The sequence below is a fragment of the Micromesistius poutassou genome (assembly GCF_964030765.1).
Source record: "Micromesistius poutassou genome assembly, chromosome: 6".
Taxonomy (NCBI): domain Eukaryota; kingdom Metazoa; phylum Chordata; class Actinopteri; order Gadiformes; family Gadidae; genus Micromesistius; species Micromesistius poutassou.
The window spans coordinates 1,795,004-1,817,931 of record NC_140276.1 but is presented as its reverse complement, the minus strand read 5'-3'; the positions used below and the strand labels follow the sequence as shown (position 1 = coordinate 1,817,931).

The following is a 22,928-nucleotide window of genomic DNA, read 5'->3' as shown; positions in this document are numbered from 1 at the left end:
AAATAGTTATTTCATAGTACTATATTTAAATATCTATCAATATTTTTTTGTCTTACAAGGTCAAATGAAGTCCATCGGAGAGAGAAATCCGAATATTAGAGTTGGTGGAGTTTTCTATATAGGGACGTTTAAGGGGTTCTTACGTCTGCCTCATTACTTATATTGGCAGGTTGACTCCAAAATCTATAATTTTGTAAAATAAATATCTAAAGTTACGGCACAGACTTCAATTAAATTATTGTGGAGGCCAACTCATGGTACTCTTCTACAGAGGGCGCTAATACTGTATTTGCATAAAAAAAAAAAATTCTGTTCGGTGATTTCATTCAAAATAACGGCATGCTGACCCGCAGAAGCCCAGAACTGAACCCCGGAATCAATCCCAGACATTTATCACCCCCCCCCCCCCCCCCCCCCCAAAAAAAAATCAGCGGGAATCATCGCGACCTGATTCCAGCTTCCGATTCCCACTACCATTTCCGAAGGGCCACCACTCGCGGCTCCATGGGAGGCGAGCCCCACAGACCGGCCTCACCTTGCTCCAGTTGGCCCTCTTCAGCTGCACCTCCGGCTTGTACTCCTTCTTAGGCTGGAGGCCGAAGGGGAGCGGAGGAGGTGCCGCGGGGACCCAGCCGCCGCCCATGGGGGGCGGAGGGGGCGGTCCGCCCATGCCTGGAGGAGGTGGTGGCGGTGGCGGGGGACCCCCCATGCCCGGTGGGAGTGGGGGTGGAGGGGGGTGGTCCGCCCATTCCTGGTGGGAGTGGGGGCGGCGGGGGTGGTCCGCCCATGCCCGGTGGGAGTGGGGGCGGCGGGGGTGGTCCGCCCATGCCCGGTGGGAGTGGGGGTGGAGGGGGTGGTCCGCCCATTCCTGGTGGGAGAGGGGGTGGAGGTGGAGGTCCTCCCATCCCGGCCGGGAGAGGGGGTGGAGGTGGAGGTCCGGGCATTCCCGGGAGAGGGGGTGGGGGTGGAGGTCCGGGCATTCCCGGGAGAGGGGGTGGGGGTGGAGGTCCGGGCATTCCCGGGAGAGGGGGTGGGGGTGGAGGTCCCGGCATTCCCGGGAGAGGGGGAGGAGGGGGAGGTGGAGGCATGCCTGTCTGGCCCGGATGGGTCGGAAACATGCAGGCATATCCCGGCACTGGAGGGGCGGGAGCAGGAACGGTGACCGTGATCACTTTGGTCTTGGCCTCTTCCAGGTCCTGGGACAGCTTCTCAATCTGCAGAGAGACAGACAGAGATACACAGAGAGAGAGAGACAGAGAGAGAGACAGAGACAGACAGACAGGGAGAGACAGAGAGAGAGAGAGAGAGACAGAGAGAGAGACAGAGACAGACAGACAGGGAGAGACAGAGAGAGAGACAGAGACAGAGACAGACAGAGAGAGAGAGACAGAGAGAGACAGACAGACAGACAGACAGAGAGAGAGCGAGAGACAGAGAGAGAGACAGAGAGAGAGAGAAAGAGAGGGAGAGAGAGAGAGCGAGCGCTTTTTAATCACACTAAAATAATCCCAGGCGTACCGGTGTGTCATACGTTTGTGTGTACGTGCATGGGGTACACATGGGCAGATTTGTGCGTTTGTTTCAAATGTCACTCCATGCAAAGTGCCTTTGTCTCACAAGTCGCTGCAGCGCGCACACACACACACACACGTCCATCCATCCCCTGGAGGAGGGGCGGCGCGGTGATGAACGGCGCCGCGGCCTGCCAAAACCGCGGTGGTCTTTAGAAGGCCGTCTCTTTGAAAGTGGAGGCCGGCGCCAGATGAAGGGCTGGACGCACCATCACACGTTGGGACAGTGACAGACCTCTACGTGTGATGGGGCCCCTGATGGGCAGCGTCTCAAAGTCACAAGATGAGAGAGGCTCTTTTTCTCTTTTAATGGCTTTGATGGAAGGAGAAGGGGGAGGAGGGCATTGGGCCTGCGTCTGTCTGTGTGTGTGTGTGCCTGTGTCCGTGCGTGTGCGCGTGCGCGTGGTATGTGTGCGCGCCCGTGTCCATGCACAGAGGGGAAGAGGCTCCTGCTGGCATCAGCCACGTCCGATCAGCGTCACGGCGCGCGCCCCTGATCAGCACACAGACCGACACACACACACACACACATACATACCTCTAGACATATGGAACAAAGACGATCCGACCGCACCATTACACGCTCAGAACAATCAGAACAGACTGTTCTGGGTCACACATGTGTGTGTGTGTGTGTGTGTGTGTGTGTGTGTGTCTGCGTGTGTATGTGTCTGTGTGTGTGTGTGCATGTGCCTAACAGCAGCACTGGTCCAGCTGGTGGGGCAGCAGGACTGTGACAGCTACGCGGTCCTGGTCTGTTCCTGCGGTACACACCAGCCTACTCCGTCGGAAAGCTGCAACGAAGTCATAACGCCGTTCCTTGCATCCCTCAGCCTCCTCCTCTCCTCTCTCTCTCTCTCTCTCTCTCTTTCCCTCATTTCCCCCAACCCCTAATTCAACTTGCCATTCTCAACGCTAGACTACATCAGGATGGACCAGGGGGGTGGAGGAGGATGTCTGCTGTGCATTGATGCTGTTGATGCCTCGCACATACTTCATTTCCTTCCTGCCTTGGCTCATTTTGACCAAGCAAGTGTGTGCGCGGAATGGTGTGTGTGTGTGTGTGTGTGTGTGTGTGTGTGTGTGTGTGTGTGTGTGTGTGTGTGTGTGTGTGTGTGTGTGTGTGTGTGTGTGTGTGTGTGTGTGTGTGTGTTAGTGTCTGCGCAATGGTGTGTGTGTGTGTGTGTGTGTGTGTTAGTGTGTGCGCAATGGTGTGTGTGTGTGTGTGTGTTTGTGTGTGCGGAATGGTTTGTGTGTGCGTGTGCGAGTGCATGTGTGATGTGTGGTGTGTGTGTGTGTGTGTGTGTGTGTGTGTGCATGCGTGCAGGGGAACTTAAGTGCCATTGCGCTCCTCTGGGGCGGCATAGCATCCCTTTGCCCTAGAACATTGCTCGCTTATTTATCCGTATCAACCCAAACTGGGCTTTGTTTCGGCACACGCGTTCCGAGATGGGCTATAAATCGCGGCTCGAATGGGAGGGGAAAAGTTAAACGACTTCACAGCTAAGTGTCCTCCTTCACAGAAGTCCCAGGATTGAGTTGATGAACATGTACCCCGGCATCGGGAAGATAAGGGCCGCCGTTCTCGTCTCTGAGCGTATCCTCCGCAGGGCGATTTGCGGGGATTGGAGTACGCTCTTGTCACTCTTAACGGAAACAAGTGCTCACACAATGAGACTGGAAATCGCTTGGTAGTGTTCAATGAAAGCCTCTGGCGAGTGACATGCTTTTAAGAAGAGACACAGGAAGAAATCGAGAAAGTCATGTCAACTTTTTTAACAGGATCTGGTGTGACAGAGGGATCACCAAGTTTTGAAAGCGAGCGCAATTAAAATAAATATGTTTTTGCCACAGCTGAGTTTGTAAACTCCAAGGCCCGAACCACGCTTCTCTTTTAAGTGATGGAGGCCTGGCGGATGGATGCCATCCAATTGGAGGATCATGTATCGTATGATTCAATGACGGAGACACGGTGTCAAGACTGGAAACATTGTTTGATGTGTGGAAGCCAAGGATGCTCAAGCAGAGGTGACAAGTCAGTAGGACAAGAGTTCCCGTGAACAGCTCACTCATGACATGCTGTCATTACCCCGTTAGGAGTCAGAGCATCATATACAGCAGTTGTTTTCAAAGTGCTGGTATTCACAAATTGTTCGACAGAACCACTCAGAACACTGAAGTGAGATTTGATTGCCCTTACCTTCGCTTTGCATGCATCCCAGGATGGAAGCTTGTCACAACCATCATCTCCACAGAGTGCACACTTTCACCACCGTGTTTTGAATTGTTTGAATAAGGGGAACTAATGACATGTAAAATAAATATCACTAAGCCCTCCATCTGTGCGTGCACACCTGCTAGGGCAGAACATTGTATCACAGAGCCAGCAGACACAGGGGAACAAATCCTTGTGCGTGCGTGTGTGCATGTTATGCGTGTGTGTGTGTACCTGCTGCTGCAGTGTGCCTAGTTTCTTCTGCAGGCCCTGGTTCTCCTTGTCCTTCTCCTGCTTGGAGGAGGACAGCAGTTCCTTCTCGCTGCTGAGGTCCTGCAGGCGCACCTCGTAGTCGGCCTCCAACTTCCTCAGCTCCACCTGCAGCTCGTGGCGCGACGTCAACTCGGCGTCAAGCTGCGCACGCGCACGCACACACACACACACACACACACACACACACACACACACACACACACACACACACACACACACACACACACACACACACACACACACACACACACGTTTGACATTTGTGCCAGAGACTAATTTCAATGCATTTTCTGCCAAATGCGACAACGCCATAGATCAGTGGTTCCCGACCGTCTTTGCCATGTGACCCCATTTCCCGCTCAGACAACTTTTGCGACCCCGATCACACAAAGGTTTTTTTTTTACCCAATCAACATGTGCCGGATATATCAGTGTGCCTGGCGAACAATAATAATCGCATCGCTCTGCTACACGCTGGGTGATTAGCGGTAGTGTGCTCGAGGCTGTGAATCATCGGGCGTACACGCGTTCGTATATACTGGAGTATTAGACCTTTAAAAAAAACATTGATTGGCTAAAAGGGTTAAGGGTATAATAAAACAATGTGTAGAGCGTATATGATACGCCGGATTCTGTGACATTTGCGAGTTACCAAACAGAATTACAAAAAGTGGCCTGGGTGAGGACGGACGAATGAGGATGAATAAAAGGGAGAATGTTAAATGAGAAAAAATAATTCCAATCATGTAGGTGAAATGCACTGGAGGGCCAGGACGTTTGGAGAGAAACTTTGGAGCCGGTGATGTCAGAGGTGTGCGGTGGGGGGGGGCAGAAAGGTCAAGTCACTCATAAATCATTCATTCTGAGAAATTATTATTTGGAAAAGTCGGCCAATGGTGTCACAGCCACCACCGAATGCTTAATGAGCCTCCAGGATGTGTTGATGTGTGCGTGTGCACGTGCGTGCATTCGTGTGCGTGTACGAGCGTGCATTCGTGTGCGTGTACGAGCGTGTGTGCGTGCGTGTACCAGCGTGTATTTGTGTGCGTGTGCGTGCGTGCATTCGTGTGTCCGTGTGAGTGCGGGTGTGTGGGAACACACAGCTTCCCAGTGGGAGCTACAGCAGTCAAAGAGCGGGAGAATCCATTTCCCACAGTTCGGAGCCTTTCGATTTCATTGTATAATTTACACTGCGGGGACAGACACCACGCTGCAGTCAGACCAGCTCTCCTTCCACCCAGCCTTTCAAGGCACTTTCTCATTGGGAGGAGCGCCACGATTGAGACCTAATCTTAATATCCCTCGCCGTCATAAACGTGGGAGGATTTATTTTTTTTAAAGGATTCTCGACAAGCATTTGTTTTGACCATTTTGGCAAATAAGCTCCAACACACACACACACACACACCGACACCAACACACAGCCGTGTCATTTGCTGACAGCAGATTTTTCTTTGCTCTTGCCGTCGCCTTTCTGACAGCCTTGTCTCTAATCCCCACCGAAATGAGTCGCGCTGCAATTATACCATCATGCACCACTACGGCGATCGGGGGGCATGTATGCAAGTGTAAGTACGTGCGCATGTGTGCATGTGTGCATGTGTGCGTGGCACCACCGCGCACCACGACGCCGTCAAGTACATGTGTGTGTCTGAGGGAGCGCGTGCGGGAGCTTAAGACTGAGCCTAGTTTCATCTCGCTCGGCGCAATTATCCTGTCAGTTCTATAATAGGACAGAAACACCAGGGAAGCAGCCCCCCCGCAATCAAGGCATTTACCCCTTCCGTGCGCCGCGCCTGGGCGTGTGCGCCGCTGCGCTCGTCCACGCGTCCATCGGCGGCCCGTGCGCGTGAGCGAGCGTTTCTGACGCGGCGCCGTCACAAACATGCACGTGCGTGTGTACTCAATTATCTCTGTTCCGTCCGTCCACTCCCCCCCCCAGCAACCCCACCCCCCCCCCCCCCCACCCCCCTGCTAATTTGCGACTGCTCGTCAAGCAGAGACCCGGGGGTGGGGGTTCTGATTAAGGTCCCGCTGTGTCCGCCTGGGTGGAGCGCAGAGCCGTTGGCGGTGCGTGCATGTGTGCCTTGATGTATGTACGTTCTTTCACCGAGTGAAGGACGCCGTCGGCAGCATCGGTAACATGGTGCAGAAGGGGTGTTGTATGCAGGTGTGTGTGTGTGTGTGCGCGCGTGCGTGCGTGCGTGCGCGCGTGCGTGCGTGCGTGCGTGCGTGCGTGCGTGCGTGCGTGCGTGCGTGCGTGCGTGTGTGCGTGTGTGCACCTTCTTCTCCAGCTCCATGGCCTTGGCCTCGCTGGTCTTCACCTTGGTCTGGTCCACCATGTTGTCTGACAGGTGGAGGGGGTGGAGGGGGAGACCGGGAGAGGGAGTGGGGGAGAGGGGGGGGGAAAAAAGATAAGTCAGATGAGATGGATTTTCAGACAACACACCTGCTCATGTCTGGTTGTGAATATTTCGTGCCCTTCAGTGTGACACACACACACAAATGTATTCAGACAGACACTCAGCCAGTGCCCTATCTGTCTGCTTTTTGTGTTTTCCTTATCACACTTCTCAAAGACCAGATTCGTGATTCGATGGCAGCAGCATCTCATTATAATAGAATCCTATCTGGTGGACGCTTCTGCTACCTGCTCTGCTATTCACACACACACACACACACACACACACACACACACACACACACACACACACACACACACACACACACACACACACACACACACACACACACACACACACACACACACACACACACACGGTTTCTTGTATTCTCTCAGTGGGAGACGAAAGAGACAAAACTAAGCTCGTATTTCCAATGCCCGCCAATAGATTGACTGTGCAGCCCGACCTAGTGTTTCCTCCCATCCTGTTCCTCCAGAGATACAAGATGATGAATAGAAAGATGAAGATTGGCCGGATCAACATCAACACTAGTCTTGATGGAATGAGGTGGTGGTGGTGGTGGGGTGGGGGGGGGGGGGGGGGGGGGGGGGGGGGGGGGGGGCATCGCCAGACACGCCGGTTGGCCGAGGATGAGCCGCAGCCCGGGATGAGCCAATGGCAGATCTCCTTGGTATTCTTCCTGTGTAATTGCAGGGGTCCACAGGTGGCTCGGGGCTTCAGGGCAGAGTGTGCACGTGCAGCGAATAGGGCGGCTTGGCACACAGATAAAGGCTGCCGGGTAATTGGATGGAAAAGACAGTGATGCCTGATGCCAAAGAGCAGAATTAAAGTTTAACCAGAAGACAGAAGGATAAGGGAAACGTGTGAGAAATGACAAGCATATAACTTCAAAACTAGTAGCGGGGGTGGGGGGGGCGGGGGGAAAGGAAAAGAAAGAAAATGACACCATATGTTCCAAAGGCTTAATATAATAATGAAGATTAATCTGCAATTAACGTCAGGGGGTTAATGAAAACTGTGGAGCTCGGATAAACGTGTGCAAATGCTAAGTGAGGAGTGGACGGCGAGAAGATTGGAGGAAGAGCCGACGATGAGGAAGATGCGGATGAGGAAGAAGAAGAAGAAGAAGAGGAGGAAGAGGAGGAGGAGGAGGAGGTCAGGGCTGGGACAGCATGAGGCTAACAGTGCTGAAGTGTGTATAAAGCGTAGTGCGATCGGGGGAATTTGTGTGCGGTCTTGTTGCGGCGCGGACATGAAGGGGGCTCGGGGCGAGGTCGGTGTTGCTTCGGTCATGGTGGTGGGGTTTTAAATGGGACACGCTCAACAGCAGACTACTATTGGAGGGGGCAGGGTTGTGTGGGGTTGCGTGCATGTGGGTGGGTGCGCAGAACAGGGGGGGGGGGGGGGGGGGGGGGCTGGGGGTGTGCGACTGTGTGAAGAATTGTAGGAGTTCAAAGAAAAACACTAAATAATGTATGCAGGGCACAATTGGGCTGCTTTCCACTGATAATAACTCTGGCAGTGCTAAAGGAGGCCATTCTTGCTGGTATGAGTGACTGTGTGAGTGGGTCTCTGTGTGTGTGTGTGTGTGTGTGTGTGTGTGTGTGTGTGTGTGTGTGTGTGTGTGTGTGTGTGTGTGTGTGTGTGTGTGTGTGTGTGTGTGTGTGTGTGTGAATTTGTCAGTGTGCACAAGCATGTGCCTGTGTGCGTGTGCCTGTCCCACGCACGTTCATAGTGGGACACATTTAGCAGCGGCACAATTAGAGTATCCTGCAGTGGGCTAGAAGAGGGCTGCCATAAAAGACTATTGAACTCTTGAGACACGTTCTGTCCTCCTCTCTGCTCTGGTTTCCTTAGTGGAGTGGTCCTTTTTTTTTTAAACACCCGAGCCTAGTGTAGTAGTCCATTGAGCTGCACGGCCCACCCGACAGCTCACAGGCGCTGCTCCGGGGTGTGAAGACCGAGGGAGTTACATGTCGCTGGTTTTGTCTTTCAGTGGCGCTTTGGTTTTGTGTATTATACATTCCACACACACACACACACACACACACACACACACACACAGGTGAGGTAGCAACTACCCTGGAGCTTCAAAGACTCGACGCCGACGGTGGGAGTGAAATAAATGTGGTGGACAGATAAGAGCACAAAAAAAAAAGGTCAGGGGAATAATGAGAGATTTTAATCGATCGTCTCTGCGCCGCAGGCAGCATTATATTTTTATTATGTTTTATTCCCACTCCCTGCAGAGCGTCGAGCGCACTCGGGTGCGTTGTGAGAAGGGGGCGGGGCTCCCTGACTCCGCGTCAAGAGGGCTGATATCCACTCTCTCTCGCGCGCGACAGATTAAGACGTAAGGCGCCTCGAGCGACGTCCTGCTGTGCGCTTGATGTTTTTCAGGACGCGGGGCAGTCCAGAATATATCCACCAGTCAGCAATTAGTAAGCCAGCTAAAGGAAGGACAGTCATACTGGGAACCACTGGGAACCGCTTCTCTTCCACTTTGCCCTAGTCCAACCAGAAGCACCATCCGATTCTTTGTTGTTTACATCCACCGTTCCGGCTTCAACTCTGATGTTGAGGCTATTTCCCCCTCATCGCAGTTTGAGTGTTTTAGAGCTACATGTGTTAGTTTTTTTTTTATGTGCGAGACTCTTCACTGTGTGATGTGTGAAGACGGCGTAGATGTGAAGATGATGATGATGACGATGTGAAGATGTGTGAAGTCACAGGCTTTGGAGAAGATGAGAGTGGAGTATTTCACCCTGACTTCACTGCCAGTAACAGTCTAGCCCTGTCCTCCATTGATTTGGGCTGAATTGGTCAAAGGCTAACTCGTCAAATCGAGCGCTAGGCAGACAGAGGGGAAAATAACATCCTGGTTACAAGGATACTCGTCTGACTATGGGCAAGAAAAAAACAACCTTATTTCTCCAAAAAGTATTCCTTCATACATGAGTTAGAGATGGACAAAAGGAGTACCTTCTTCATAAGTAATATGGCGACTGTTATTGTGGACATGGCTTTAATGCTCAAATGTCTTAATTTCTCTAAGTTAATTCGTTTAATCATTTTTTTTTTTTTTTTATTGCATTAGATCACTGATATGCACATCACCCTCTGTCTCCCCCCTGTGGTGCAACTCGGAAACTGCACTTGTTCGACCACAGAAACAAGTTTCTGTGTTTATGTGTGAACCACTTTGGGGGGGCACTCAAGGACCCTACCCACTCATAATCAAACGCGACATCAGCAGCAGCCTTCAAATCACAACAAAGATAATGAAACGTGTGTAATTATATAAATATACGTGTGTATATCCTCCAATCTATCCAATCACCACGGTCCAAACAAGGACGACCACTTGAGTGGTGCTCCCAGAGAGGGGGGGGGGGGGGGGAGGCGAGGTGGGGGGCTGCAGGTACGTGCGTGTGCTTGTGTCTGCACGCCCACCTCCCCCCACCCCCCTCTTCCGGCTCACCTATCAATCCCTCGATGTCCAGCCGGAGGTTGCGGCACTTGAAGTCCGGGTCGGCGCCGTTCCGGTGCAGCACGATCTGGCCCACGCACTCGTCCATCAGCTTGTAGTACTGGGGCCTGGAGCGGACGGGAGGCAACAGCATTGAAGGACCATAAACAACGCCACCGCAGAGGCAGAGGGACAGACGGGGCTCCCCTCCCCGTTTCCCTCTCAAGGCTCCTTCCCTGGACGATTAGGGACATCTTCCCTTGCACTTTTTAGAGGGGCAAGGAGGAACGAGAGGGGGGTGTCACGGATTGTAACCCGAGAAGAAGCTACTTGGAGACTGCGACTTAGTTAAAAAAAGCGTACACAAAAGTGCACTGGTTGATCGTGTTGCCATCGCAGCCTTGTGCATAATGTCGATATTTCTTTATACAAAAACCTAGCAACGTATGAATAAGTCAAAACACATAAAGCGACATGGATGGAGAGAATGGAAGTGAGCACAAAGAGAAAAAAGGGCACAAAAGTAGACAGACAGACAGGAGTGATAGCGTTCATATTGTGTCGGTGTACACAGGGGGCAAGTGGTTCATGCTTTCTTGAGGCGGAGAAGGCGTTTTGTTGTGTATGAGGGGACGTGATGCACTGGGAGCGACAGAACTTGTGGTGCCACAGATCAGACGTTTGCGTGTGCGTGTGCGTGTCAGTGCCTGCACACAAGCTCTGTGCATGTTCACTGTGCGTGCGAACAGGCATTTGGTGCGTGACAGTTTGATTGTCTTGTCGCAAAGATTGATTCTGTGTAAGTGTATGAATGTGTGCGTGTGTGTGTGTGTGTGTGTGTGTGTGTGTGTGTGTGTGTGTGTGTGTGTGTGTGTGTGTGTGTGTGTGTGTGTGTGTGTGTGGCATGTGCGATGAAGGCCCGTAGACAGTCAATTTTTAAGGTGTCTGATTCACTGACCCTGTATGAAGCCCCCGGAGCAACAAACACAATACCTAATATATTCCCTTTCTCCCTCGCTCTCTCAGAGAGAGAGAATGTGTGTGTGTGTGTGTGTGTGTGTGTCTCTCACTCTCCAATAGTCAATGCTTCACCCCCCCCTCCCTTCGTTAGATTTGCAGGTTTATCCGTGGAGCGAGAGTGCCATCCGGTGCAGTTTCGTGGAACAACACTCACGTCTGACTACGGATACGTCTTACCCTTGGTCCGGCAACAAAAAAAAAAGAAATTCTGGCTGGTTAGTAAAGTAAAGTTTTATTGCAGCAAGTTGAATAATATGCTGCTACTTTTCTTTTAAGATATGGCCATTATAATATGTTTAATGTGGAGGCTGGAGACTAAAGACTGGAGTAGTCCCACAATACCCGTGGTCATTCAAGTGGAATTCTAGTGTGTACGTGCATGCCTCTGTGTGTGCTTGTGTGTGTGCATGTGTGTGCGTATGCGTGCGTGTGCATATGTGCGTGTGTGTGCGTGTGCAGCTTATCAAGTCATTTCGCACCATATGCTCCTTCCAGCCCAGGCAGCACAAAAGTCCAATCTCGACTTCTCACTTCATTCCCTATACCCTCCCTCACCTCCATCCATCTCTCAATCCATCCATCCAGCCTCAGCCTCCACCCTACCACGGCAGGCCCTGTGTTTAACAGGAGCCACAATTTCCCGCCTGTCTGATACCATCAAGGCAACATGGGGCGGGTGACTGACTGCTGTGTGTGTTTGTGTGATTGTGCGTGCGCCTGTGTGCGCGCGTGTGTGTGTGTGTGTGTGTGTGTGTGTGTGTGTGTGTGTGTGTGTGTCAGCAGGCCTGCCTATGTTTTATTACTTTGCTTGCCCAAGTTGAGGCCGTCCTACAGTGCAAGTTCAAGTGTGGGCAAGGCTTAGACTTGTGTAAACACAAGTCTAAGCGTGTGCGCGTGTGCGTGTGCGTGTGTGTGTGTGTGTGTGTGTGTGTGTGTGTGTGTGTGTGTGTGTCTGGCGTACTTATGCAATCCCATTCTCTGGAGCTCTTGACTTGTCCTCTCTATTATTCCACCCCAGTCTTGTCTTTCCCTCATTGGCTCCCCTCTCAGCCTCCCCACCCCGCCCCCCAGGCCCCCGGGAGGGACATTAGCATATTTCTGGTGATAAGGGGGTGGAAGGTGCTCAATTCTATTAAAATGAAATTGGACTTCTTTTCGCATGTATTAATTTCACAGCTCTGGACCGGCGTGCAGGAAAAACAAATGTGATGAAGGAGAAAGAGGAGGGGAGGTGGGAGGGAGGAGGGCAGGGGAGGGGTGAGAGCCAGACATCTGGTAACCAAGGTGAAATTAATAGAGGGGAAATGTTTTGACTTTTTAATCCAATCAGTTGGAGGAAGAGCTTTTGGGTACGACTCGGCTGGGGAGATTTGGAGAGTGAATGTGACAGCATGCATGTACTGGCACAGATATTTTAGTGTGTGTGTGTTAGGGCTGTGCAATTAATCAAATTTTGATCACAATTTAGATTCTTGGGTCAAACGATCTCCAAATTAATAAAATCGAGTTGGAACGATTCTTTTGAAAAAAAAAAAATATATATATATTTTGAAAACTGAATGAAAAATCTGTTACAGTGAGTTTTTTTTGCCGAAATGCCGAATAAATGCATTTTATTTTCAAACTCAAAAATAATCGTGATTTCAATCTTGTGTATGTGTGTGATTTACACCTACCTGGCCAGGTAATCATTGCGGACTAGGAGCAGGTGCTGCAGGAGGGACAGGAAGTGGCCTTCGGCCTTGGAGTCCTTCACCGTGTTGAAGAGTATCTCAAACACCTCCCTCACGTCAGTGCACCGCCACACGGTTAAGGAGCGAGCAGCAAATACACAACACCACTCATCTTAGATTACGGTGTACCATGTGCAATGACAATAAAGACATTTCTGATTCTGATTCTTATCTAATGTCTTCATCAGAGACCTCAGTTAGCAAAATTGCATTCTGATGCCCCCTGGTGGTGAACACTACAGCAAACATCCAATTGTCAACCAAACACTGAAAATATTTGGGGAAACACAAAGACGCCTCATTTTGTTTCACTTTAGATGTCCTTTCTAGTTGCACAATGTTTTGCAGCTGACTGCAGAGCTATGTTGTTTTTTTTAGGAAGCACTGCAAAAAAGTATTGCCACACTCTTGCACCCTTGTGACATCTAGTGTTGAAACGTACAACTATAAGCCACTATAAGTAATAATGATAATAATACTATAATAAAAGCTACAACAGATAGGGACATAATGTATATATTATACCTCCATATACCTTATGGGCACCTGTACTGTCGATGTGTTTCACATGGGTGCAATTTAACCCCCAACCCTGGCTGTGGTTATTGTCCTTCCCAGCTCATTTAGTAGTGTTCAACTGGTATGCTGAGGCTGTCGTAAACCCCCAACTATGTCCATTTAAGATATGTGCTGAAACTATTAAAGCAGGGAAAGCCAGACTCAAGCACAAAAAAAAAAAAGCGTTCAGCTTCCCAGAAGATGTATTGGCTCAAATAAGCTCCTGTGATCCTATCTTTGCATCTTCCCCCCAGCAGACGGAAGTGACATTGAGGGGATGAAGAAAAATAAGGCCATGTCTTTAGACCACCAATCCCCAGAGACAGAGAGACAGAGACAGAGACAGAGAGAGAGAGAGAGAGAGAGGACAAGAGACAGAGACATGGAGATAGAGAGACAGAGACAGGGAGAGAGAGAGAGAGACAGAGAGACAGAGACAGAGAGAGAACAAGAGAGAGAGACAGAGAGTGAGAGAGGGAGAGGGAATGAGAGAGACAGGGAGAGAGAGAGACAGAGACAGAGACAGACAGAGGATTGGAAAGAGAGAGAGAAAAAGAGACAGAGGATTGGAGATACAGAGACAGAGCAAGAAAGATGTCAGGTGGAAGGATATTCCATCTCAATGCGGATGTCGTCCAGGCGAGCTTTGAGCTCCTCCGAATCGTCCTCAGCCTGCTCGTCAAACACACTCAGCTGCACCCGCAACTCCTCGTTCTCTATGGTCCTGACATCCTATAGGAGAGGGAGAGGGAGAGGGGAGAGGGGGGAGGAGGAGGAGGAGAGGGGTTTCTGTCAGCCATGCTGAGTTTGGACAGGTGGAGAAAGTTTGGAATGGTGTTGGGTGGGTGTGTGCGTGCGTGCGCCCCCGTTTGCGGGTGGCCACACTTTCGTTGGCCCGTGAAGTGTGTCACTCTGACTCACGATGAACAAACAAATATGTGACAGGGAAAAAACAAGAGTGGCGATAAAAATAGTTTTTTTTTTGTTTTTTTTACCCGTGACTGTTTGACTGTGACTGTGTGTACGAATATTTAATGACAGCCTGTCGAAGTCACGATAGGAAAGGCTTGCACGTGTGGGAATGTGAGTGAGGGAAGAGATGAGATAGTGAGTAAATGGGTGGGTGAGCGCTCCCTACCATCAGGAGGTCCCGTAGGCCCAGTCTCAGCAGCTCAGAGCGGATGTGGACCCTGAAGTCCAGCTCCTCTCCCCGGCTGATCAAGGCATTGATGAGCTGCATGCAGCCACCCTGTCCAACGCCACGCAAAGATGAGACGTTACACACACATCCACACACCATCTGGGTGCCATCTTCTCATCAGGCCACACCATAGGACCCCACGTATGACCAGACAGGGACGCATGACTGGTGTCTGTTTTTTGTTTGTTTGTTTATGTCTGTTGTCGGGGTGCTTCAGTACCTTCAAAGCCACGCTGGGTTGTCTCATCCCCGCCAGTAGAGGCTGAAACCTCTCGATGTCCTTCCTCTCCGCCTCCTCAGTGATGGCCTCCAGAACGCGCTCATGGCTGCAGGGACACAGAGACGATCATGTAGATCTAGAGTAACAGTACACACACCTCAGGACCCACTTGGAGATCTTCTAGAGACTAGACCAGTGGTTCTCTACTGGTCTAGCCTGAGGACCACCATGTGTCCTTAGTCATTAGGTGATAAAACCCGAAAATAATTACAATATTAACTGACCAATGGTCCAGTCATCAACAACGCCATAATGTACCGTTGAAAACATGGAGCGAACAAAAAGCCGCAAAAACTTTGGGCTAGGCTCAATTAAATAGTAGTAGAATTTGAAAAACATTTAAACAATAGTTAGTTCATGGGCTTCTTTCTCAAGATTAAAAATAGGTATGATTGAGTTAAAGCTACAATCATGCCAATACTGTCCTACGCAGGTCTGGAGTGATGCAGTCGAACAGTAGTAGTATCGTTCAGAGAGATACACGGCCTCATGTTCAAGTGATTTGACCTTTGTGATACGAGTGAGTCTCGCCGAGGCCGAGGACCTCTCTCCCCAGCGGGTCGACGCGATGACAAAGCACATATCTCCTTTCTAAAACGGTACGCTGCACAACGGTGACTTTGCAGAACACTGAACACTCAAAACTTTGATTTGCCACGTGTGACCCTCTGATGAACAGCGTCACGGAGACACCGTGGTGGCTCACGTGGGAGTGCCTACCCCTGCATCTCGTCGAGAAGAGAAATGAAATACTGAAGTGCTTCATACGTCCCCGTCCCCCCCCCCTCCAGACTCCTTCTGCTTCTCAAGGACATGCTGCAGAGAGAGTGGGTCAGTGGCTCCTAACGACATGACAGCGGGGCGGGGGTGGGTGGGTGGGGGGGGTTCACCTGGACGACCATCTGTCCCCCCACCTCGGCTCTCCTTCTGGAGGCCACGGGGGGGGGTCCGCACGGGCACAGAGCTGCTGCCACTTAACGCAGCTTCTTCATTTGACCTGTCACCACACTCCTGAATAAACTGCTCTCAGAACAGCACTAATAAGAGACTCGCCCGGTGAAGCACCACCACCCCCCAGCAGACCGTTCAGAACTCACTCTTGGCACAGAGTTTACTTCCGGACACATCATTTTATGACGCATTTCCTAAATATTCTGTTATTGCACATCTAATGATCTTGCAATCCTCAGCCAACGGGACTGTTTCTATTGCATTGTTTACATTTGTATGTGGATAAAAAAAAAATCATTTGATGGATGATGTATCAAAGTCCACCGGCGACCTTGATCCTTTCAAAGTCCACTCAACCCATGTTTTATGTTTCACTGTATAGAGGCAGTGCTTGAGAAAGAACCGGCATGCCTTTTTTCTTCCTTCTCTGGTTTCCGCTTGCCAGAAAATCTCCGCCGCACCAAAACCCGCAGATCTGGCCTGATGTTTTATAGATGCTTGGCTTCACAGAGAATACATCAGAGGCGTACTTTCCCCCTTTCCCCGACTTGAAGGGGGCTACATTAATATGATGAATCGTGTGAAAACTATGAAGTCACTCGGTGACCTGGGGAGTGGCGAGCAGCCTTTTGACAGGACGAGGGGATGCAGGCCTGGGGCGGGGGCGGGGGCGGGGCGGGGGCGGGGCGGGGGCGGGGCGGGGCGCGGCGGTACTCACAGGTTGTCGTTGTGGTCCAGGATGCAGATGGCCGACAGCAGCTTGATGGCGTCCACCATCATGTGAGGCGCCCGGGGGTTCACGGCTCTGACCAGCAGAGGGATCCCCTCGTCGGTGGCCAGCATGGCTTTCAGACCGTACTGCAGAGAGCAGAGGGGGGGGGGGGGGGGTTTCAAATGAGAATCATCACGCGCATCAGACAGATTCCTTAAGATTCCTAAAGTGTGCAAAAAGTCTGTAACAGTCTCAACTAACATTGTAGATGAATTGTAGATGAACCCCCCTTGTAATTTATTGATGGAATTTTCTCAATGACACAACCACAGAGCAAATGCAACACTGTGGGTGAAGGTCCTAGAGTCCTAGAGGACCTGGAACTGAACTACAATAACCGTAACAAAAACCTATTTGTCTGCCTGCTGCACTACATGCAAACGGTTTGTAAGAACAATACATTTAAATTCATATCAAATTTGTAAACTCGGAAGTTCAACTCCTGGTGACCTCACCTAGTCCATGTTGGTGCTTGGCGACAGGTAAAGCTTGTCGCAGAAAAACGTGTTTCGAGCCTAGTAGGCTTTAATCCGATAAAGATCTCACCTTGTTGTTCATGAAGGCTTTGAGACATCGGATGATCTCGTGTTGACATTTCCCCGATACGTTTCTGGACGGAGACGAGACCACAGACAAGGGCTTTAAACATTAAAACAGCTTTGACAGCAAAAAAAAAAAAAGGTTATTCATTCATTGCCCTTGGGCTATGCAGTTGGCCGTGCGAGGGAGAGGTGGCCTTACTCCTCTCTCTCCTCCTGTAGTCTCCTCAGCAGGCTGAGGAGAAGCACCAGGCCCTCGTCACCAAAGTTCTGCACCCAGCTGGGAATGTGGAGGAAGACAGACACCATCATCAGAAGGGCCGGAGAAAATGCATGTTGATATCAATGTGGCCAGACGCCGTGTTATTGTTGGTTTTTGGTGGGTATCGTGTTCTGTGCATAAATAATATTGTGCATAAATGTATTGTTGTATGTGAACTACTGTAAACAACACTTACCCTGGGATAATAAAGTAAAAATTTAATATGAACACTGTAATACTAATATTTAATCGCAAAGAGACGACATGAGTAACTTTGTGTTTTCATGTTCATAATGTCACATGCCCTTGTCCATGTTTCTGAGATGTCTCTCTGTAGAGAGACCATAGAAGACACGGGAGGGTGCTGTTCAACACTAAGGTCTGTAGATGGCGCCCATTCTACATAAAATATCCTGTTTAAAAGCCACTCCCCTGAACTCAGTTACTCAGAGTGTTAAGGATCTATAACCTGCTGGCTCATATATGTAGAGGCTTTTTTGTATTTTATTCTAATGTAAAGAAGTAATTCATTCTTTATCATTAAGTTATCTCCATTGGTAGCATCAGCAGCAGTATTATCATAAGAACAATGAAACAACTGCAGGTCACATTGCCAGCACTGGATCTATTCCAGAGGGAATGGCATAATCAGGATGGCTGAAACCTATTTGTTAGCTGGCTAATGGAACCGTGCTGAAAGTTGATGAGAAGTCAAACACTGTGTGTGTGCGTGCGTACGAAAAGTGTATGTGTATGTGTATGTGCATGTGCGTGTGTGTGTGTGTGTGTGTGCGGTCTTACCTGACTGGGTTGTTGTTGAGTGAGACTCTGAGCGACTCCAGGCAGGCCAGTAGCTGCGTGTCTCTGATGTCTGACCTTAGCTCTTGGATGTACATCTGGGCTGACCTGGAGCACTCCTTCTGGCTCTGGCCCTGAAGATGGAAGACAAGACAATCACAAGACAGTCGGACAAGACACAGACAGAACAAGACACAGATAGACAGAGAGAGAGAGAGACAGACAGACAGACAGAGACACACAAGACAGTCACAGGAAATGCAGTGAGAGACAGAACGAAACAAGAGAGAGAGGGAGAAAGACAAGATAAGACCGAGGCAGAGACAGACCAGGACAGATAGGCAGTAAAAGACAGACAAGAAGTAAGAAACAGCGTTTCAAGATAAGACCGAGACGGACACAGCAGACGGGCCAAAGGGAAGGGGAGACAGACAGAACGAGATACAAATCAGTCTAATCCCTGCGGAGGGCAAGAAATGTTCAGGCAGGCTATACTCATTGACCATTTAAAAGTGATGAGCCCAATTTAAAACTTGTTAAAAGGTTAGTGCACCGAGTTGATCTCAAAGGGCCTATTTGAGTCTATTTCGCTGCCAAATTAGGCGTGATATCGACCATCTGCACATGGCTTTGTTAGCCCTCTCTCTCGCTCCTGGAGCCGTTTAGCATCAGCATATTGGCCTGCTGTTCCCGCAGCACTCACTCAGCCCCCGACCACAACACGGCGCTGGCTCCTTTCTGTTGGCTGTTGCGGTATTTTGGGAGTGATTGGTTTGTGGGGGCATGCTCAGTGGGAGCGTCGTGAAAACAACTTCAAAAATAAGCCGCTGCAGAGGACAAGATGGAAGATGGGGAAAAACCACTAAAGAAGTTCGTCCATACGGATGCTTGTTTATTCTTTAACTTCCCTTAATGTAAAAACAAAAGACATTAAGGGACTGAATCTGCGATGTGTACATGAAGCACGCAGTGCCGTGCGTTGCACAACACTGACAGCAGTGTCCTATTAAGGTGTGGGTACTGACAGCCTTGGACGTGTGGAGGTAGCGTGAGACCATCTCCCGCTTAATGCCGATGTCCTTCTGTCTCAGAGGCTTCTGCTTCTCCTCGTTCAGGTTCATGTCCACCTGCATAGCCAAGGGGAGAGAGAGCATTACACAGAGGTACAGAGCGGCAGAGAGAGAGAGAGAGAGAGAGAGAGAGAGAGAGAGAGAGAGAGAGAGAGAGAGAGAGAGAGAGAGAGAGGGGCGTGATGGGGTGGACATAGCAGAAGGCAGCACATAATTAATTGAGACAGAAATAGACGTGTGTGGGGAAAAAAATAGCAAGAAAATGGTTGACAGTTTAATAGGAAACGTCCTAAAAATACATAATTAATTACATTTTAAATCAAATCTGCAAGTTGCTCCTATGTGGCATAATTGCAGGGTTGAAACAGTTGCTTCTAAACACTCACAAAGTTGTTCAGAGGAAGTAAAATAGAAAAATGTCTGTGAAATAAGGATAACTTTCTACTGACTGAAGGAGCTCTGCCTGCCTTTTCGCATTTTCTATTGTGTGCCAGAAATGTATGCGCGGTTTGGCGTACGCTTTTAACGAAATAACTGTACAACACTGTTGTGTTCACACATTCTAAGGACGTGGCCACAATGGGAATTTAACCCCTTACCCTGTGAACACCAACACTGACTAATAAGTTAGTGGTGGGCCTATAAAAGCGTACATATAAGCCGTTTCTCAATACCAAGTACGCGGACTACGTACTCGCGGACTTGGAAGTACGTACTTGGCAAGTCCGGACTTTCAAGTACAGACTTCCGAGAACGCAAGTACGCACCTGCAATTGGAACAGCAGCGGACTCGATGATGCATCCTGGGATATTTAACGGTCCCAAGTCCACACGAGTCACCTCCGATGCATCCTCGGTAGAACGGCCTCATCGAGAACGCATCGAGAACACTTCCGGGTTTTACGACAGTACTCGCGTACTTGGAATTGGAACAGTGCTTGGGCCACCACTGATGACGTTTACCGAGAACGCAAGTACACGAGCACACACGAGAACGCGAATTGAGAAACGGCTATAGTCATACATTCTAACAGGAGCTCAGTGAAGGGATGGCCCATTCGGAGGCCACTTTAAAGGAGGGCACCGTTTCCCCGTCACTCAGGTCCCGTGGCGCTCTGACCCCCCCCCCCCCCCCCCCTCACCAGCATCTGTTGGAAGAGCTCCAGCACCGATTCGTCGCTGAGGTCGTGCAGAGCAGTGCTCTGGCCACTGGGCTCGTAGCTGGAGGAGTGCCGCTGGGTGGGCCCCGGGCCCCCCCGCTCCTTGTCCTTCTTCACCCTCATGCTGGTGAAGCGCTCCAGCTGGGGGGGGGGGGGGGGGAGAGGGGAGAGGACACACACACAAGTTAGAGAAGTATGTTCCTGGTGGAGTGATGGTCCAAAAACAGCAACGGTCAGCAACATCAAGCAGGGAATCCGTAATCATCGCCACTGTTTGAGGTGAAATAATGTCTTGAAGATCGTGAATCCAACGGGCAGCGTGTAATTCACCAACGCCAAGACAAAAACATAAGGTTTATAACTCAACGTAAATGGCAGATGATTAGGGATAGGACAGGTGAACAGGCTGGATGTTTTGTTTTTTTCTGGCGTACAAACAGAGTTGTGTCGGACAAGCCGGACAAGATCAATGGCCGGTCGGTGTAAGCAGCTGAACATAAGGGGCGGCCTAAAACAAACACTTACGTAATATGCTATCCAGGAGGTGTTATTAGTAGCTCTGGGTAATGAGCCGTTTGGCGACAGGGCACCCTGACACTATCCGCCATTAAACAAAAAAGACCACTTAATGGAGCTAGGCTGGGCAGCAGCGGCCTTAAGCAAACGTCGCCGTGTGGGCTACCTCCATAAAAGGTGAAAGTATGAAAACAAGTCGTTATGTTGTAAAGATACAGGCAGGTGGCCACGATGGCTCTTAAGGTGGGCCCGACTTGGAGGCTACGCGGGCGCGTCATCGACGGGCCCGAGCATGCTGAGCAGTCAGAGTGCTTCTCTCCTGCATGCAGGCTGGGTGTGCTGACGGCGGGACGCAGGCGGACAAACAACATGATAACCGGCACCAAACGGTGGGTGTGGTCGGGGGTTAGTGCGACAGACGGTGAACAGTGAAGTTAAAGTGGGACGAAGGTGGTGGTGGTGGTGGTGGTGGTGGTGGTGGGCAATGGGGAAGCACACAGATGCACATACATGCACACGTGTGTGAGGAAGTGGAAGTGGAGGTGGGGAGGAGGGGGAGGGGGGAGGGGGCAGGGAGGAGGGGGGGGGGGCGCTTCACGTCACAACCACACCTACCTCTTCGGGAATCAGCCGTTTGAGTTTCTGTACAGAACGGATGCGAGAAGGAGAGACACAGAAAAAAAAAATTGGAAATCAAAACAAGGCACGGGAGGATTAATCAGAGAGTAGGGGAAAACAACCACACAGACAAAGGGTGGCGGGTGGAAGGTCAATCAATTAGATGGAAATCAATCAAAGGGCTTCAAAGGAGTAGTATATTTCAAAGGAGTTCATTACTGATTGATCATGGCAGGATAGGAGGTGGACAACACACCAGCATGCTCGCTAAATCAATGGTCTCATTAAAACTGGGCTCTCGATTAGCCCGTGGATGGACTGGCCCCTTGGAGAAAAGACAGCTGAAGATTGAAAGTGTGACTTATTGGTGGGATAAACAGAGACTATCAATTTTCGATGCGTGATTCAGGTCCCTTGGGCCACACATTACACGCACCTGCAGGTCATGTCCACTAGGTGTCCATATAACCCCAATAATGATCCTCTATGGCTAAAGTTGTGTAATACCACTTCTATACACTAGGAGGTAGCTCGCCAAATGTTTACATATTTCTTTGAAGGAAACATTAACACACACACACACACACACACACACACACACACACACACACACACACACACACACACACACACACACACACACACACACACACACACACACACACACACACACACACACACACACACACACACACACACACACACACTTTAATCTTTGAATGAAGATGATTGGTCACACAGTACCATTTTTTTTGACAGAACAGCTGGCAGCGACTGTCTCAATGGATCATTTTACGGGGGACAAATGTGCCACCTTTGGAAAAACTGGCTAAAAACTATGGATGTGAATCACCCGGATGTATTCGACGTGTGCCCACATTCACAAAGGCAGCCAAGGAATCACTTATGCTTCATCTTGTATAAATAGTATTTCCCATTTTATTGAGTTGACCTGAATCAGGACCCTGGCACTTGAAGGGGTACTGAGTATCGGTCTCTGATTGTGCAGTCGCTCTATCGCGGGTTGTTTACTTGGGAGCTGCGTTACTTTCTGCCGTTTTGTGGAGAAGTTGGGTGTAATGAGTGTTTTGAGGGAGTTTCTTCTTGCCCTCTGGGGGGGCTAGGTTTAATAACCCAGCTCCATGTTCCATGCCAAAAAAGGCTAATCGTTTTATCCACTCATTAAAAAGCCATTGTAGCTGTTGACATTTTAAACCAGCTAATGTACGGGATAAACTTCTTCTGGAGTTCCAGCCTCCCCCGGCCAACTATCTTGCGGGTAAACAGTCGGAGGTAGTAACAGGAAGGCACCATTAGCGTGGATCCTGATGGTTGCATGTAAACTCCCAGGTGCTTCTGACTGAGTGCTGGAGCAGATGCTTACGCAGCAGAAGACAGCAGAGGTCAACATGAAAGCCAGCACTTAACAGCACCACCGGTTCTCGTGCAGCTACTGTTTTCTAGTGCTCTCTCCCGCCCTCCCCCACTCTATCCCT

The 22,928-nt window shown here is 50.1% G+C and overlaps 1 protein-coding gene across 1 annotated transcript in view; it reads right to left on the bottom strand.

Moving 5' to 3' along the window:
• Positions 1-427: 427 nt before the first annotated feature.
• Positions 428-22,928, bottom strand: part of LOC311344732 (protein diaphanous homolog 1-like) — a gene marked incomplete at its 3' end in the record, with an annotated part of 39,750 nt that continues 17,249 nt past the window's right edge. Inside the window, 16 exon segments of the mRNA XM_084469084.1 lie at positions 428-743; positions 745-1,214; positions 4,021-4,200; positions 6,342-6,406; positions 9,967-10,082; positions 12,651-12,767; positions 13,879-13,997; positions 14,404-14,514; positions 14,687-14,792; positions 16,416-16,555; positions 17,016-17,079; positions 17,211-17,288; positions 18,072-18,202; positions 19,094-19,195; positions 20,281-20,439; positions 21,430-21,456. Coding sequence (XP_084325210.1) covers positions 428-743; positions 745-1,214; positions 4,021-4,200; positions 6,342-6,406; positions 9,967-10,082; positions 12,651-12,767; positions 13,879-13,997; positions 14,404-14,514; positions 14,687-14,792; positions 16,416-16,555; positions 17,016-17,079; positions 17,211-17,288; positions 18,072-18,202; positions 19,094-19,195; positions 20,281-20,439; positions 21,430-21,456 — 2,301 coding nt within the window.